General features: G+C 25.8%; 1 protein-coding gene across 5 annotated transcripts in view; it reads left to right on the top strand.

Moving 5' to 3' along the window:
• The window catches only part of LOC107447019 (peripheral plasma membrane protein CASK), a 584,473-nt gene that overhangs the window by 71,805 nt on the left and 493,892 nt on the right, over window positions 1–18,776 (top strand). For 3 of the 5 annotated variants that reach the window (XM_071178932.1, XM_071178934.1, XM_071178929.1), the window contains exons 4-8: window positions 9,908–9,985; window positions 10,894–11,072; window positions 13,231–13,302; window positions 14,804–14,979; window positions 17,485–17,607. In XM_071178932.1, coding sequence (XP_071035033.1) covers window positions 9,908–9,985; window positions 10,894–11,072; window positions 13,231–13,302; window positions 14,804–14,979; window positions 17,485–17,607 — 628 coding nt within the window. The remainder of the gene's footprint in view (window positions 1–9,907; window positions 9,986–10,893; window positions 11,073–13,230; window positions 13,303–14,803; window positions 14,980–17,484; window positions 17,608–18,776) is intronic. The other 2 variants (XM_071178937.1, XM_071178935.1) reach the window with 1 other exon arrangement.

Below are 18,776 nucleotides of genomic sequence, written 5' to 3'. Positions count from 1 at the left end.
TAAGAATCTTTAAACAATACTATGTTTTATTGAAACGCTATTTTGAAGAATTAATTCTATTTAACTTTTATTGTAAGAAAACTTAACCAGTTTCATTTTAGTGATATTATGCATGCCTACCCTACTAATCGCGATTCGAACCCGGGACATTTGTGTCAGCTCCTTGACCAACATACAGTCCGATCGCCTGTATGATATTAATGTAAGAAAATTGTGATTTGGGGAAAAGAGTTAAATTACTGTATAAAATTTGATCGCATTAATAATAGAATCGGTATAAGAGTATTCTTCAATAATAAGATTTTATTAAAACATTAACATTCTTTTTAATTAAAGTTATTATAATTCTATTTAGAATCATGTGATGAAAGTATTTCAGTTAAGTCAATAGAAATTTTATCATGTTTCATAAAAGAAACCGTGAAAAAAAGTTTCCTTAATTCATAAAATCTTACGGTTGAAATGCATAAGTAATTAGAAACGCAGATAAATTAAGGTATGCCCTGTTTTCATTTGTGTTAGCACGTATAAAATATTTGTCGTCTCTCAGCAGAGCAGTAAAAACATTTCGCACTGAGCACTTGGGGAAATACTTTAATTAAAAACTGTTTAATAACAAGGACTTAGCAAAAATAACATAGTATTTGAAAAACGGAAATTTGACCATCGTCAGTCAAATTAATTCTGGTCTCTTCACAAAACAGAGGCCGAAGTTGGTATTTTGTTCTTTGTGAAATGGAACCTTTTATAATTTAAAGACTGAAAAAAAATAAGATGCGGGTTTAGGAAAGCAATATGCAAATTATATGCAAATCTCTACTTTCATTAAGAAGAAGCGAGCTTTTTCATGTGTTAAATTAGTTCTCGTTTTAGACGAAGATTTGCAGCGATTTCTTTTGGCTTTGTTTCATCTAATTCTGTAAAAATTGCATTAAAAATTAACAAAGTCGAGTTATAAATTTTTTATTTCTAAAATACGTTTTAAAAGGCAAACATTTTTCTTTTTTTTAAAAATTTGCCGCTTTAGTTTTATTATGTTCTAATTTGCTAACTGCTTTTTAGACTATGCTTGGGAATTGAGGAAAGCATATAATAAAATCACATAACAAAGCATATTAACTGAGATATTCTTTCTGAAAATTAAAATAATAATCTAAGGAGAAGAATTTAAGATAGAAATTTTTTTATAATGAAGCAGTTGTAGGCTTGAATACATTGCTACTAATCTATAAATGTTTGTTATTTTCGAGATTAAAATATGCTATGCTTTAAGTCTATGAAAAACTATGCTTTTAAGCAATTACTATTCTTTAACCTACAAAGAGTTGAAATATATTACTTCACTTAAATGCTATCTCTGCTGTCGCAGTTAATGTGCTGTCAGGCTAAAAGTTTTACCCAAAATATTCTATGCCGGAAGGAGTTAAAATGTAATATTCATTTTTCATGATATTAGATTTCTTCAATAGTTGAATAGTACCATTCATTAGGTAATTTGTACTCCGTTTGTATTTTTTCTTTTTAAACATTTAATAGACTTTCATTATTTTAATAAATTTGAAGTTGTATAAACTATAAGAATAAGAGCTATTTTTCTTTATTTGAGAAAAATTTTTTAAACCATTAGCCTAATTTTTTTACAAACAAAATTAGTCTTATATTAAGCTTTAGTATTTATTTGATAATATATACCTGCTGTTTAATTTTTCTTAGCATTCAAAAATTTTTGTAGCTCAGCATTTTGTTGCCCTTTATAATTTTTAAAAAAAAAATTCAGACTTCCACTACTTTATTATTTTTATCAAAAATAACTAGACAAGCACCAAAGAGTGTACTTTTATTATATTTATTTATTTGTTTTCATTTTTATTATGTTGTTTACTATATTGTGTAAATCAGTTTTTTTTCTAGTTGTATTAGATAGGAATAAGAATAGTTAGGGTTTTTTCCCCCTCAGTAAATGTTGCTGTTACCTTTGCTACCATAAGGCATGATAAATTTAACCAAGTGTATAAAAATTTTACGACGTAGGATTTTTCCTTACTTGCAAGACCCTTGACTGGACATTTCAAGATAACTGGCCTTTTTTTATAATCCAAAACGAGATTCGTACTTAAAATAAAAACGATAGGAATTCATGGAAATTCAACAAACTTGTATCCATGTACCAATGCTTTATTGAGGCACCAAATTATCAAATACGTTTTGATTCGATTTTTTTTAAAATTTTATATTTTAACTTAAACTTCTTAACAACAAACATTTGCTTAAAATAATTTCTATAATTTCCTTGAAACATCAAAAATATTTATCAAAACTCAAATTCCTAAATAATTGTTTTTTCTTTTATCTTTAAAATTTCTGAAAATCGAGACAATTGGCTTTCAATATCCATTCAAATTCTCAATTTCAGAAGTTCTAATATCTAATGAAATGCTTGAAATGTATCAAATATTTAGTTCTAGAAAAGTTTCTTTTAGTCTCGCGAATATTCGCGTACATTTTTTACCAAAAGTATATTTCTAAACTTGGCAAATGCAGTTGGAATTGGCGATGATAACGCGAAAATGTGGCGGGAGAACGAATAAATTACATTAACCTAAACCGCAATTCGATATTCTTTTCCTCCTCGTAAACTAGCCATGATGAATAAAATAAAGTAAATAAATTAATAAATGCACAGGTGTTTTTCATTAAAATTTCATTTTTTCAAAATAAGTCATTTGTCCTATCTCTTTTAGAAATTAATTGGAATTATAGTTTTGAAATATATATATTATTTTTACCTAAATAAAAGAAAACTTTTTTCATGCAACTTGCGTTATTGTATAAGTTCGTGTTGTTCATCTGGAAATTAATTTGTAAGTGTGTGATGAATAAATTATTGTAAAAATAACTCATTAATTCCTTTTTGTGGAGAATTAAAGAAGAAAAGAACTTTTTTATTGCTAGGATCACTTTACAAATACCCTGTATTTATATTTTATAAAACACAATAATTTATATTTTATAAAACGATCTTATTTTTTGATATAATAGATTTAATTTTTTAAATTTTTTTACAGGAATCGTATTTGAGAAGAAATTTTTTTTTATTAATGAATTAATCACGAAAAATAACGTAACATTTTAATGCCATGTTTTATTGTAACGCTATTTTGAAGAATTAATTCTATTTAACTTTTATTGTAAGAAAACTTAACCAGTTTCATTTTAGTGATATTCTCTATTAAATCAATCTTGATAAACTTTTGCGAACTTTTTTTGCGAAGTTTTTTTTTAGAAATTAACGAAGACATATTATTTACTAGAAAAAACAATAAGAGTATTCAAAAATACGCAAATTCGCTTGTGCCAAAAGAAATATATGTGCAATTGATTTCAAGAGGAAAAAAATGTACAAATGAAGGGATTTTTTCTTTAATGACCTATGTCACTAGTTTTAAACTCTAAATGATATTTATTCATGTTAAACTTAATCTGAATCTATCAAAATATCTGCATTCATATAAATGATATCTAATTTTATCTGACTTAATTAGAATTGATTAAAAGTAAATTAAGAAAACAATTGTATGATTATATGATTGAAGAAAAATTACCCTAAAGTTCTATCTTCAACAGAAAAAATATCGCCAGGATTCTAATAAGATGTAAGCACCGAAAAAAAAGTATGCACGTGAAAAAGTTTTATTTTTGCTGGAGCAATCACTGATTTTTTCTCCCTCCAAAAAACGCTTAAAACTTAATAAATAATGCAGTTAAGGAAATTAATTTTTTTCAGTGTGCTTGGAATTATTTGAAAATTTAATCAGAGCAATAAATTATTTTTCAATACTTTTACCTATATTTGGTTAATGTGACGCCTTAAAATTAAATTATGATATCTAATAAGTAATTTAATGTCATAAAAAATCATTAACGACTGCATCATAAGATACACTAAAGCAATTTATCTGCGCCAGAAAGAATCTTGCTATATGAAGTATGAACAACAATTTCATTAAAATTAATTTAAAATTATTACCCAAAACAATTTAACTTTCTAGCACTGACTTTAATTCCTATTTTTTATTCTTATCATTGAAGGCACAAGAATTTTTCTGCATTCAGGTAAAATATTTGTGACATTTAAATCAGATAATAGTATATCATTAAAATTATAATTGAAAATAAATAAGCTTCAAGTGCCAATCGACATTGCTATTGTGTTTTTTTTCTTTTAAAAATAAAACTAAACTGTTTATTGTACTAGTTTTTTTAAATAAAAGTTCTCTTCAATGATATCTGAAATTTATTTTTGAGGATAGTCTTATGTTTAGTCCAAATTAATAAATATTTGCACGAACATATTATGTTTAAATTTGGTTTATTATACGACCAAAGCTTTTACAAAAGTTTTGTTAATTTTATGATATAGTATCCGCTAACAATAAACAATACCCAAAACATTATAATTCTTTTATACGCTTCCTTTTTTTTAAAATGTAATTAAGAAGCTTATTATTAAGTCTGTAAATACGAATATTTAAAAGAAAATTATAAATAACACTTACTCGGCTATTAGCTGCTACTTCATAAAAGTCGAGTCCAATTGAATGTATCTATTTTTGTATTAACTCATTTTTGGGGAATTTGTTAACTAAAACTTTATTCCCATTTTTTTTACTACCTTTTGATTTCAGTCCTATAATATGGTGTGCTTAAAACTTATATAATAATAGATATAAAAAATAGTATAGCCAACTTACAAACGAAGCTATTGTTCATTGTTCAATGATAAATATTTAAAATTTGCGACTACTTGTGGGGAAAGACTATTAGACAATGCCAACCTTTATCTATCAAAAGGTACCTCAAGATTAAATCAAGTTATCAAGTCTTATATACGAGTGAATTGAAGTTTAATAATCGTAGTGGTAGTTACGCCACAATACTTCCCCACCAGAATTTTATCAGGGATAGAATTCGATGAACTGATACCACTAGTTGCTGTATTTGTGAAAGACCGGGAGAGCTGGTTTAAGGTCACCAGATTTTGAGCTTTAGCCATGAGAGCTATATTGAGTTCATGGTTGTGTGTGTGATCACTCCTGTGTTGCTATTAGTAGTCGAGTGTGTGCAGAAACTAGTTGTGTGTAAATGAGACTGAGAAGCAACAGCGTGAGGAGGACGATGACGCAGTCACAATTAGCAAGTCAACTCTTCACTGTGGACCATCCATCGAAGCAGGCGTGATCATATCTTGTTCGCAAATCACTAATGTGGGGAATGACCATTAGACAATGCCAACCTTTATCTATCAAAAAGTACCTCAAGATTGAATCAAGTTAGCATGTCTTATATACTAGTGATTTGATATTTAATAATCGTAGTGGTAGTTACGCCACATACTCATTTAAAATTATTGTTTGTGACGTCATTAAAAGACCTTGGTGATCTCAATAACCTTATTTCTCGGAGGCTATGGATAAATCCCCCAAGACCTGCCTAATCGAAAGCTAAATTAAAAAAGTGTTTAATGAATGCTTTTCGAGTACACGAGAGATCCATTATAGGCGCGATATCGAAAAAGACACAGCCAAAACCTAAGCCAATTCAGCCAACTCCACGAATCTCATGCTAATGTTTAAATAATTTGGCTAAAAATTTAAGGCCAAAAAGTTTGTTAAAAATAAAAGTAAACCTACTAACGTATGTGCTAATGTTTAATGTGGTAGAAAAAAGGGTTAAGATAGATTTTGATGCTCAGTTGTTGTGCCATTGAATAATAATTAGTTATACACTTGCATTGAAGTAAAAAAGTTAGCTGTTACATTTATTAAGAATAGAAATAATTGCATTCGCTCTTTTTAAAATTAAAATAGCGAATTTATTTATTTAAAAAGAGATTAAAAATTATTAAATTTATGAAATAATGGAAATTTAAAAGCTAGGAAATATGTAATGGCATCACAGTGATTCATCGTTGTATTGGTTTTTCTGAAACTGAATTTTAGAAACGGAAAATATCAAAATTGGAATTTCTGCCAATCACAATGAGTTTTCGGACAGTCACGCTAGCAGCAATTATATAGAATTTTTTATGATTGTTTTGTATTTATTTACGTATTTATTGTTTTCTAAAACAATTGTTTTTTAACTCTCGCAAAAAATTGGTTAAATATGGAATCATAATATCTGTACCTTGAATTGTATTACATACAACTTTTGTAAGGTGTTAATTTAATCCCGTTTCTGTTCAAGTTAAACCATAATATCATGTAATCAAGGTTAAGAAGTACAGTTATACTATTCAGCAAATTTACAGCTCTTATCGGGCTGTAAATTTGAACGAAATTGTATTTAAACATACACCAAAATTTCAATCATTGTATCAGCCCCTAAAACTATCTCAAATATTTCTCGATCCCTCTTGAAATTCGTATATTTAATTGTTGCTACACAATTCAAATTTAAAATTGCTTCATTCAGATTTAGTTGTATATTTTCAATCAAAAGCATGATCTTGTTCTTTTTATTGGACTTCATTATATGCCATGCATTTATATTCTGTCTTAATTACTATTAATAACCCCATCAACTAAAGATATACTCATTTACCTAATGATCATATATTGTACTGTCGTAATTCTTAGCTACCGTTAATCAACATAGATTAATTGCTGCTTGAATGTTGATAAATTGCAGTGTTTGATTTATGGACCTTTATGCACTTGGCAACGCATGCTTTTTGAAGTTAATTTCCGGTCTCTGTTAGCGATTATTGCAATATGAATGAGCTGACGGTAGTCAATAAAGGTGATAGCTGATGTATTCTGCAATTCACATAATTGCAGTGAATTTTAACTTCTGGAGTACCGAGGTACTCTTTATCTTCATTTTTCACTTTTTAAAATCTGTTATTTTCACAGTGCTTGTATTTGGTAACCACCTCTAAGCTTCAAAAGATAATCGATTTTTTTAAAACTCAGCTTGTGCTTAAGCTTTTCATATCGTTAGAATCAAATTTAAGGTCTTCAGTTATCTTAATATACTCTTGGTTATAATTATTATTTTGGATTCGAATTTTCCGCCATTTGAGTTTTAAAATGTTGCCAATAATAAAAAAAAAAGATTGACAGCTGATAGTTCAGGTTATTAAAAATAGAGTTATCGTTTAGTATATGAAAGAACGACACGTTTTCATTAATGAGCATTGTTTAAAGCGTTGTTTTGTCATTTTCTGAACTAGTTATTACGCATTTTGGTGATCAGAATTGGCTACCCAGATCAACCAATTTAATGCTGTCGGATTTTGATTTTGAAGTTTTGTATTTATGATAATAAGCACACGACTACAAGTGAACGAAATCGAGCGCTGTATGAATGAAATTCAGTCACATTTATGGAAAAAGATGATTGAGAATTTCAACAAGAAAGCTCATATGGGCCAGAAAAACTGTTTGACCTATTTAGCCTTTAAGCTATTCCATACATAATCCTATAGATACTTTATGAATCAATAAAAAAACAACACATTTTTACGAATATTCATTCAATTTTTATAAAATAACCCGTATTTTTTCTACTAAAATTATTTCTTGCCTGAAATTAAGGCAACTCGTTATTTAACCTTTTTTTAAATAGTCGTGCCTTATTTCGAGGTCAAACTGTTTCAAAACGATTAAAATGTGTCTTATGGCAAAAAATATTTTTTTTTTACTCAAACTTTTTAGTTTTGTAGCGTACGTATATTACTGGTCAGCATTTATATTTAATTTATAGAATGCTTTTCATTTTTATTGCGAAAAAGTGCGTTTTTAAAACAGTGAAAAAAAAAAAAAAATTCAAACAGAGGCTCGAATCCCGTACCTTTTAAGTAAATTTTAGTATTTATTGCACGTATTTATTACTCTTTTATTAATAATATTATTTCAATTTTATCCCTTTTAATCATTCGGTTAATATAAAATTACAGGATTATGAATCGTTTGAATTGTGAAGAAATTTTTTTACGTTACATGACATTGTCACAGTATATAATATTATGCCAAAGACAGAGGTTGTGGACTAATTGATAGATGTCAATTTATCGCTAAATTAGCCAGCGTATCGCATTTGAAAGGCTTGTTCTAAGAAAGATTGGGAAGTCTGATTTATTGATGATAGTGTAGTGATAACCGAATTTCAAGAGGATTTAATTATAATTCTGAATAATTTCACTCTGACAGAGCAATGTTATTTTCTGAATCATTAAACATTTATTTATTTTTCTTTTAATAAGTCTATAAAAGAAAGATAATTGTGTGCACTAGTTAAAATGGTCGAACTTTATTCAGTTTAGCTTTTTGAATTTTTAAAACTGTTTCCGAAAGTTAATTAAGAAGTTTTCGTTAGTATTTTTTTTATTTCGTTCTTGCTTAAATATTAATTTATGCCCTCTAATGTGTAGATATTTTAATTATTCCTTTTTGGCATAAATTCTATAATGTATATATTAAGAAGAGTGTTTACAGAACAAGCTGTATGTACCAAAGTATTATGTATTATATTTTATTATTTATGTACACAGTTATAAGAACTCATAAAATAATGAATAGTCATGTTTTTAATTTCTTCAAGTCGAATAAAATTAGTTATTATAGATATAAAGTTATTAAGTTGTAGAAAAATTTTCTATTCAGATTCTGAGATTCGGAATTAGAGAAAAACAGCAACGTAGAAATCAAACTAAGTGAAATGAATAAAGATAAAACAACTTTTAATGCACGTACAAATTTTATAGACAATACATAACAAAAATATTTATGAAAAAAAAAAAAACTTCTATTTATTTCGCTAGAAGCATTATTTTGGTTTCATTACTTCAACAATAATCGATCCTAAATATGTGAAGCACGAAAAATTCTTATAAGGTTAAAATTATATACAAATGCTTTTCTAAAAGGCACTTAAAATGTTGTATAGTGATTGTAAATATTTTTTTTTCGTTTATGAATGAAAAGATTTTCGTGTAGGTTTCGTCAATATAAACTTTAAACAAATCGCCTGAAGATACTAAGTTACGCTTAATAAATTTTGCATTGAATTATTGATAACATTTATACAAAGAATAAATCGTATTTAAAAGTTTTTCGTGTAATAATCCCGTGTTTGGTTAGTATAAAAGAAAACATAAAAAAAAATTAGAAACGTGAAATAAAAATCATTGAACTATTTCTTCTATCTACTCGTAATAATAAAATGCGTTATATTAATATTATTGTACAATGCGGGAAAAAAAACAAAAAAAAAATAAAAAAAAAAAAAAACGGACTACCTTGAATTTTTGATCTACTGATCGAATCTTCACGTTCTAGAAATCAATTTTAATGGATCGAGGGGGTGACCTCAAATATACTAATTAATAAGTGCAGACGATATTTTAAGTTACGAAATCAGACATTAAACTCTTCAAAAATATTTAGACGATAATACTTTTATCCTACATAGGATAGGGTCTATGTAGGCTAAATAAAAAAGCAACGTGATTAAAGCGCAAATGAAAGTGCATAAATGGAAATACTGTAATTTCAGTTCCATAAACAAGAATCTTCCTCGGTGTCAAAGGTATCTCCTGATATACCTTTACTTCAAATGAGGTAGTCAAAAATCAGCTGGATCAGTTTTTTTGAAGGGAAAGAACAAATTTTTATGAGCTAAGAATCATGCTACTACCAGAAAGATGGCAAAGGGCATTGGTTAAGAATGAGCTATATATATTTCATTAAAATATTTATTCACTGTAAGGAAATCGTTTTTCATTTTCAAAAGAAAAGAACGAAATTACTTATCGAACAACGCCGAAGTTTGTGGTATGTTTATATGCTTTATTTTCAGCTTTCCATAGATTTAAATAACTCTTTAATCTTTGCTTTTCTTCTAGCATGGAAGGGGCTGATTTATGTCATGAAATAGTTAAACGAGCTCATTCTGGTTTTGTTTACAGCGAGGCTGTATCGAGGTAAATCGTAGTTTTTTCTTTTTCATAAAGTTAAAAATTCAACTTTACAAAATTTAGTTCTTTTCTTTTGCAATCATTGAAAGCAAATTATGCTTGGAAATTATTTGTATTGAAACTCAAAATAATTATCGGCATTAGAATTATTATTTTAAATCAAAAATTATATTTATTTATTTTTTCTTGTTATCTTTATATTGTATTTATGGTAAAATAATTCCTAAAAAAAATTGTGAGAATTTTTCTTAAAATGTGATTCTTTTATTACCTTTTTGCTTTCATGGATTGATGAACTAAAACTTTTAAATCCAAAATCTTTCATGACGAATTTTCTCATTCATATTTCAGCTAATATAAATTGAATAAGTAAAATAAAAAATAAAGAAATAATATGGAAAATACATAAATAAAAAAAATAAAAAATCAGTAATAATTTTTTTTTAAATTTATTATGTGTTCCTTTTTTTAAAATTTGCAACTTAACCTTTTTTCCTTTTTTTTTTTTGATAATTGGATTTCTCAAATACAAATTTACTAGAAGATATTTAAAATTTAGAGGAAAATACAGTACAGGTTTTTTTTAATCAAAATTTCTTTTGTTTTCAAAGAGAGAGAAAAAAAATTAAGAAAAAGTAATATAAAGTGAAATAAAGATAAATTATTACGACATTTCTACCGATTAATGTTTTTAAACATTAACGAATTTAAACAAGTAAATTTTTACCTTTTCTTCAGTTTAATTGGTTCTTCTTTATTCCTTATTGCTGTATTAAATGTGTATTTCAAAATAACAAACTTTTTCCTTGAAAGAAAAAAAGCATACAATGTGATAATATAAGAAAAAAATTTTATGATTTTATATCAGTGTACTAAAATGTTATTAATTTTTTAATTATTTATTATTATTCCAGTCACTATATGAGGCAAGTCTTAGAAGCTGTAAGATACTGCCATGAAAATGATATCATTCATAGGGATATAAAACCTCAAAGTATACTTTTAGCCACTGTTGAAAATTCTGCACCTGTAAAACTTGGTGGATTTGGTTCAGCTGTCAAAATCAAAGGTGATAAATCTATAACAGGAGGGGGTAAATATTTTTTCTCTTATTTATTGATATTTTAGTTTTATTTGTCTTTGTGAGATGGCAGCACTATCAGACTATTACGTTTCAATTTTTTCAATTTAGGTAGTTAAATAAAGAATTTCATTAAAAATATTGAAAAGAAAAAAGATATTTTATTTCAAGTTTTTTATTAAGCTGGTATTTTTAATAGTTTAATTAATAAGAATTAAAGCTCTTGTTTACTAAAAAAAACAAGTAATGTGAATATGGAAAAATTATCTTAAAAAGAATTTTATAGATGGCAGCACTATATATTTGATAAACTTGTCACTTGTTAGAAATATCCTCTAAAATTAAGATGTATACATTCTTTTAATTTATTTCGAAATATATATTTTTTATTCATACATTTTTACTAATATATTTGTTTATTTTTTATATAAATTACTCTAATGAATGGCATATTTCGGGAGGGGTATATGTAATACTTCATAATATTACTTTTTTAAATGGTGTTAGTCATTCATTTTATTTGATTTATTTAATTTTTACAAAAGTAAAAACTACGAATTATTGCTTTCACATCTGAATAAAGATTTATTTATATCTTTGTCAGTATTAAAGAATTTTTAAATTTATGAATATAAATGCCCATACTTTTATTTTGAAATTTTTCTTTTGATACTTTTTAAAATTTTTTAAAAAATGTATAACTTTTTTTAAAAAATAAGTTCTTATACTTGAAATTAATTTGTTTGCATTTTTAATAGCGACTGCATAGTTTTTTTTACTTTAAGAAACATTTCCATTGCTCTAAATCCAATTTTAATAAAGTAAACATTATCCTTATATCCAATTGTTCTAATGGTAAATATGTAGGAATAAGATTTAAGTTTTCGAAAGGAAACTCTTAAACACTTTCACTGAACTATTAATTTTCTTTTAAAATAAACTTTATTAAAATTTCCTTTGTAGCTTTTAAGTATATTGAATTGTATTTTACTATGTATTTTTGATATTAAGTTAAGTGGTGAAATCTTGATGAATGAAAAATATGGTTTATTTAATGCTGTTTGATTTTTTTTCCATTCTTTTTTTTTTTATTTGAACTTATTTTTGATACATTTCGTACTGATCTATAAGCTTCAATAATTTAAAGTTTATTCTGATAGTAAATAATACTATAATTAATTAATTATAAATTTGTGTTTTGCAAACTATCTTAGTAATTATTTTAAATCACTATATATTTATTTAAATTCGTGATTGGAATTACTTTATTTTAACCCTCAGATGATTGCACAAATTTGGAGGAAAGTTTCTTTCCTTAATTAGTTCTCTTCTCTAATAACAAGACTGTAGGAGAAAAATGCATTTAAAAATATTGCATAGGTGTATGATTGTCAGAGGATTTAAAAATAACTGCCACGTGTAATAAATTGAAAACTTTTTCATTAACAATTTAGGGTAATCAATTAGTTTTGTTTCTCTAATTAATTTTTTTCTCCATATTATCCTCCTCCATCAAATATTCTACTTAATTTTGAAATTTTTCTACAATGCTCATAAAATTCTAGACCACAAGAAAATGTTCTTGTCATATGCTAGCTGTTGAAATTTATTTAAAAACTATGTACAAAACTTTATTTATTGTAAAACTCCAAATATTGCAACTCAAAATCAATTGCTCCGAATTTACCGGCTATGCATTTTTTTTTTACATTTTGCTGTATGTTCTTCTTTCATATCCAGTTAAAATCAGTTTTAAAGTGCAACACAGCCATGAAATTAAAATATGGAAAATAGTTAGATTTAAAACTGAGAAGTTTCGATTTCTGCGTAGAAAAATGCATAAAAATTTATTATTATAATATATATATTTTTTTACATGGTGAGTAGTACACACCATAATTATCTGGACTTATTCCTTGTTTTGAAAAAATACTTTTTGGCAATTTTTTTTAAATTTTTTGTTCTCACCTTTAAATTTTTTTCCCTATAACTAAGTGCTTAAAAAGTAAACTATTTTCTTCTGAAATCAAAATTATGCATTTTATTTTATTGTGGCTTGTGTGTTGTTCAAATGTTATTGTAAATTTTCATTCCTTATTTTGTTGCATGCCTCTTTTATTGCATGAGATGAAATAGCATGTTTTCCTTTTTTTTATTTCTTCTTCTACAGAGAATAATGTTCATGAATATCGCTCAAATATCGGTACGAATGGTCGATTTTACTTGAAGTGTGATGAGCTTGGTAAGCATAGATTCTATTATATTAATTTGTGAGAATTGTAAAATGTTTTGCTTTAATTTAAAATCCTACATGGCTATACTCTTTAGACGCATTCCTTTTCATACTTAAAAGATACTTTTTAATGTGTTATTTTTTATCAATTTGTTCATTATGTTGAAATGGTTTTAAGTTCTTGGTGAATGCATAACATCATATGTAATATGTTTTCCACTTTTGAATTTTATGTGATTTTGTTTTTATTGAATTCTGATCTTTATGGTCTCTATAAAAGGTGGCTGTTAATTTTATTTTATACTTCTGCAGATATTTACACTTTTTTTAAATGTTTTTTTAAATTTTTTTTTAATTGTTACTTTACTCTTATTTTCAATAGACTTTTTTTTAAAGTTTATTTATTAAAATTTTTTTAAATGTGCATTTAAATATTTTTTAACCTTATTTAAGACTTATAATTTTGATTTTTTATTCCTAATAAAATTTTTTATAGGCATTTTTAACTGAAAGCAATGAGCTTTAGCTATTATTTAAAGACTAATTTGTGTAATAAATAGTCTGGAAATTTTTGGAAATCTTTATTTTTCTTTTAGAACTGCTCTTTTCAATTTTTTTGAACTGTTCTTTTATGATATTATAAATGTTTGAAAGTTATGCAACTTTTATGTGTTTGAAGCTTCTCAAATAAAAAAATACGTTTTTATTTTGGAATTGTTTATGGCATGTGTTTCTATTGAATGCATGTTAATGTGACCATTTTTGTGTTTTTAATTATTAAAAAAATTTAAAATATAGCCTTCTATAAATTTTTTTAAAAAACAAATAAATAAATAAATAAAATAAATACTATCTCACAACTGCAATCAAAGCAAATTTGAAAGTCGTTCATCTTTCATGCCTCGATGTACATAGGATAAATTAAAAATCAAAAATTAATAAAATAACTATAAAANAAAAAGGATAAAAGAAAAGAGAGATTAATGAAGGAATTAGTAAGAAAAACAATAAGTTTTATTTACTGCGCATAAGCTGCAAGTACATCAAATTCATAAAATAAGTTAAAAATATATAGAAAACGAGGAAAAAGACATAAAAATTTTTAAAGGAGAAGAAAACATTATTAAGAAAAGCTTTTTAAAAAAAATATAGTTTAGATAAGATTATAGATTTTTTGCTTTATAAGTTCTATTCCCTCTTCAATTTTTTTGGTGCTCCTCTCACTTATTGGTATGCTTTGCTTTGGCTATATTCATACATTATTAGAAAGCATTATTTTTCGGATGCAATCATATGACCTTATGACAAGATTATATATTTTCCTTTTTTTTAAATTTAAAAATTTTTAAATTTGAATTTTCTTTAAAAACAATTTTTAATAATTTCTTTTTCTGCATTAAAATTTCATATATATTTTCCCTTGTTTTCTCTATATTTTTAACATTATATATACGCATTCTAATTTGCAAGGTTTTTATCTCTTCTGACTATTCAAACTTCTTGCTTTCAGGGAGAATAGGTACTTCTCATTTCATGGCACCTGAAATAGTATTGAGGCGACCTTATGGAAAACCTGCTGATGTTTGGAGTTGTGGTGTCCTTTTGTATGTGTTGCTCACAGGAACTCTTCCATTCTTAGGAACCAAGGAGTGGCTTTATGAATCTATTTGTAGTGGCCAAGTCAATGTAAGAAATAACAACAAATTGATTACTTAAATACTATTAATAAATATCAGGTTGATTGTAAATTTTTTACCTATTAGAAGATTTTACTACCATCTTTATACTAAAGTCGCAATGTCACTGTGTATTTTGTCAGTTGTTATAGCAAGGCTTGTTTATTATAAATGTTTTGATTATGTGAAATACTTTTTGTTAGGTGCTGTTTGGTCTTCCATTTTGTATATAATTAGATATATAAAGTATATATGAAGTATATATAAGTATATACATTACAGAACCCGTTATCCGGAAATCAGAAAACCGGAAAACCAAAAAAACGGAACGAAATTCGATAAATTTTCCCTCCGTTTTTTTTTAAAAAATGTTTTTTTCCTCATAAGATTTTAGAATTTTTCTTTCTTTTTTTAAAGATGATTACCTTACCATCACTTTGGAAATAATCATTAGTGTATTACTTCATCGTGTTTTCTTCTTTTTAAGAATATTTCCAAATATATATATATATTTTTTTAGTTGGGTTTAACAATAAAAAAACGGCTTTTTGTAGCGATTCAGAAAACCGGAAAAATCAGTTATCCGGAATAGCGATGGTCCCGATCGTTCTGGATAATCGGTTCCCTACTGTATATATATTGAGTGTATATAAAGATATTTTCATTTGATATATCATATATTATAATGCCGAGCAGTCTAAGTCTCAGTTGCTCAGTGGTATAATTCGAATTTACAAAGCAGAAGGTCCCAGGTTCGATGTGGGACATGGACTCTATTTCCCAATTTTTTTTATTTAATTCTATGAACATTCCAGAAGCTTCTAGTACATGCAATTTACATCATTTCCTCTTTAGTTATTTCTAGGAAGTTTCTAGAACGTTCTTTGTTAGTATATAAGCGATCCCTTCATTGTAAACAGGCAGTTCTTAGTGCCGACTGGTTCTCGTCATTTGTACTTTCTTCACTTTAATAAACTCATTAAAACCTCATATTGTCATCTGTATTAAGCCACTTTAACGTGACAATATATAGTTTTTATTTCGTATTACATACACTCTAACTAGTAAGTTGAGCATCAAATCTGCTTGTCAGTCGTGGCTTCCATATAGCTAATTGGTGCTTATTATCCCTTACGCTATTTGCTCTAAATGTATACAGACTTATTAATTAAGGTTTTGAAGCCATTTTTTACTTCATTTATAGTCGATCTGTGTAAAAACCCAGTGCCTGTAAAAACAGGTGTCGTTTTATATGTGAAATAAAGAAATGGTTGTTTTTTTTATTTAGATTTGTTTTATTAGTTTCCACCATACTACACAACGTTGAATTTCAATATGTTCTTTAATTAATTAGTCAAATTGAATAATTCACTCAAACATTAAAGCCAGAATTGCATCAAGCTAATTGATAGATTTAGCACTTCCAAGTAGTATTCTGTAAGTTCCATATACTTTTTTTCTGAGCAAGTTCTAGGGAGGGCGCAGATTGCACTCTTGTCACTAGGTTATGTTTAGTATACATATTTGAACAAGCAAGTTTTTTGTGAAAGTGTTAAATCTCTCTGTTACAAGACATTAAACAAGCTTAATAACTCACTAAATGATTTTATAGCTCGGGTGTGATTTACTATCTCACCCGCTATATTTCACAGATCTGGAAGAATATATTTTTTTAGCAATCCAATTTGGATCTTATTAAATGTTTGTTTGCTTAAATTTTTTGGTCTTTAATATTATAGCTAATATTAATTTTTATATTTTGTTAAAAAGCTATTGGGTTAATCAATTATGCACTTTAAATTTAGTTAGGTATTTTATAATTATTCTATAAAATATTTGATGATGGCAAAGGTTTAATTATAAATCATATATTAATATTCTTTCTGAGTCTATGATATTCTTGCTTATTTGTGTATTTATAACTCATTATAATTTTAATCAGTTGTGTGATTAGAAATTGAATAAATATAACTCACATAATATTTTTTTATGTAGGAATTTGATGATTAAAAGTTTTTACTTATATCAACTCTTGAAAAAATGTCTGCATAAATTAATTTTTAATTTTCATGTATAAAATTGTATTTAATATTTTTGCCTTTTAATATTTTCAATGATTGACAAATGATTGATCTAAAATGGGTTGCTCAAAAAGTTTCTATGTCTGAAAACCTTTTGTTATTCATACATAATCAAACATAAATCAAAATTTCATGTTTAAGGTCTAATTAAAATGATGTATATTTTTTAAAAGTTGTTAACTAAGACAATTTATGTAGAAATTTATTTTATTTGCAGATAAAGCATAAAATAATAAAATTCATTGTAATTTTTTTTTTAATTAAATTTTTAGGGATATGTTTTTGTAGATTTTGGAGAAGGACTTCTCTGTGTTATAAAAGTATTTATTTCTGTAATCAATGCTTGTAAATTCTAAAAGTATTTTATGCACAGTTTATATACATATATCTATATTATTATGTTTTAAACCTTGGTAAAATGTTAACTTTTATAGATGATTGGACGACAGTGGGATGTCATTGGAGCTCACGCTAAAGATTTGTTGAATAAAATGCTAGCTTTAAATCCAAAAGATCGTATCACTGTAGATGAAGCTCTGGAACACCCGTGGATTAAAGTAAATATAGAATTTTTATTTTTATAAAAAATATCACTTTCTTAAAATTTTTTTGTTACCATAGAAGTTTAATTAATTTTAATTCCTGAAAAATCAATGGTAACATAAAATTACCAAAAAATGAGTTACTCAAAATATTTTTCCTTATTTGAACAGTATTAGTTTTGCAATAACAAAAAATTGTTTTTGATTGTTTGATCTGCTATCAAGATAAATTCATTAAAAAAGAAATAATGTATTTCATAGAAAATTTTCTATTTATTTATTTTTTAAATTGTGTCTTAATAAATTTATGGGAAAAAGGAGAGATTTTAAAATTTTATAGACTTTAATTGCTCAGTAACAACCAAGTGTGAGACAATTTTTGTTAATAACTTACATAGTGCTCCTAAAAAAATTAAATCATGTCTGAAATGTCATTTTCGCTTTTTAATATTTTTTCTATTTTAATAATATTTATTTATACTTGATTATTCTTATTTATATAAAAACATATCTTTTCATAATGTGTTTTAATTCATTTTATGCCTTGCTTGAATTATTATGTATGATATTTTCTAATTAGATTTATATTTTATGTATGTATGTGTTGTAATATTTAAAATGCTACATGCTGAAGTTGTGACGAATGCAAGTAGTATTGTGTTTGTATTATTTTATATTTGTCAAATAATTATTTTCTTCTTGCTTAATTAATATTTAAAAAATAAAATTTTTCTAAAATCTGCTTATTGAAGTATTTTTTTAAAAAAATTATTTTATTATTTATTTATTGAAATATTTTTTCGTTATTGATTATTTTATTATTGAAATATTTTTTTAAGATTTATTTTATTATTCTAGTTTCCACACAAGCTTTGTTTCAAACCGTGCATGATTTTTTATTTTGTTTTTGCATTACAAATGTCTTCTTGTCATGTAAGTTTTTGGAATAACAACTGTGTTTAACTAACTGAAACTAAACTTTGTACCAATTTTCACAAGTAGACTATTTATGACCATGATTCTTAAAGAAATAACCACCTCTTTTAAATGTTATATAAAGGAAAAAATAAATGAAGTTTTGTTCCATCTCAAAAAATAAATGAATAAATAAATAAAAAATAAAAATTGAGCCTACAAAATTATTACCTAATTTTTAAAAAGCAAGAGCAATTGGGTTTACATGC

The sequence above is a fragment of the Parasteatoda tepidariorum genome, chromosome 1 (assembly GCF_043381705.1).
Source record: "Parasteatoda tepidariorum isolate YZ-2023 chromosome 1, CAS_Ptep_4.0, whole genome shotgun sequence".
NCBI classification, from domain to species: domain Eukaryota; kingdom Metazoa; phylum Arthropoda; class Arachnida; order Araneae; family Theridiidae; genus Parasteatoda; species Parasteatoda tepidariorum.
This window is presented reverse-complemented; position numbering and strand designations above follow the sequence as displayed.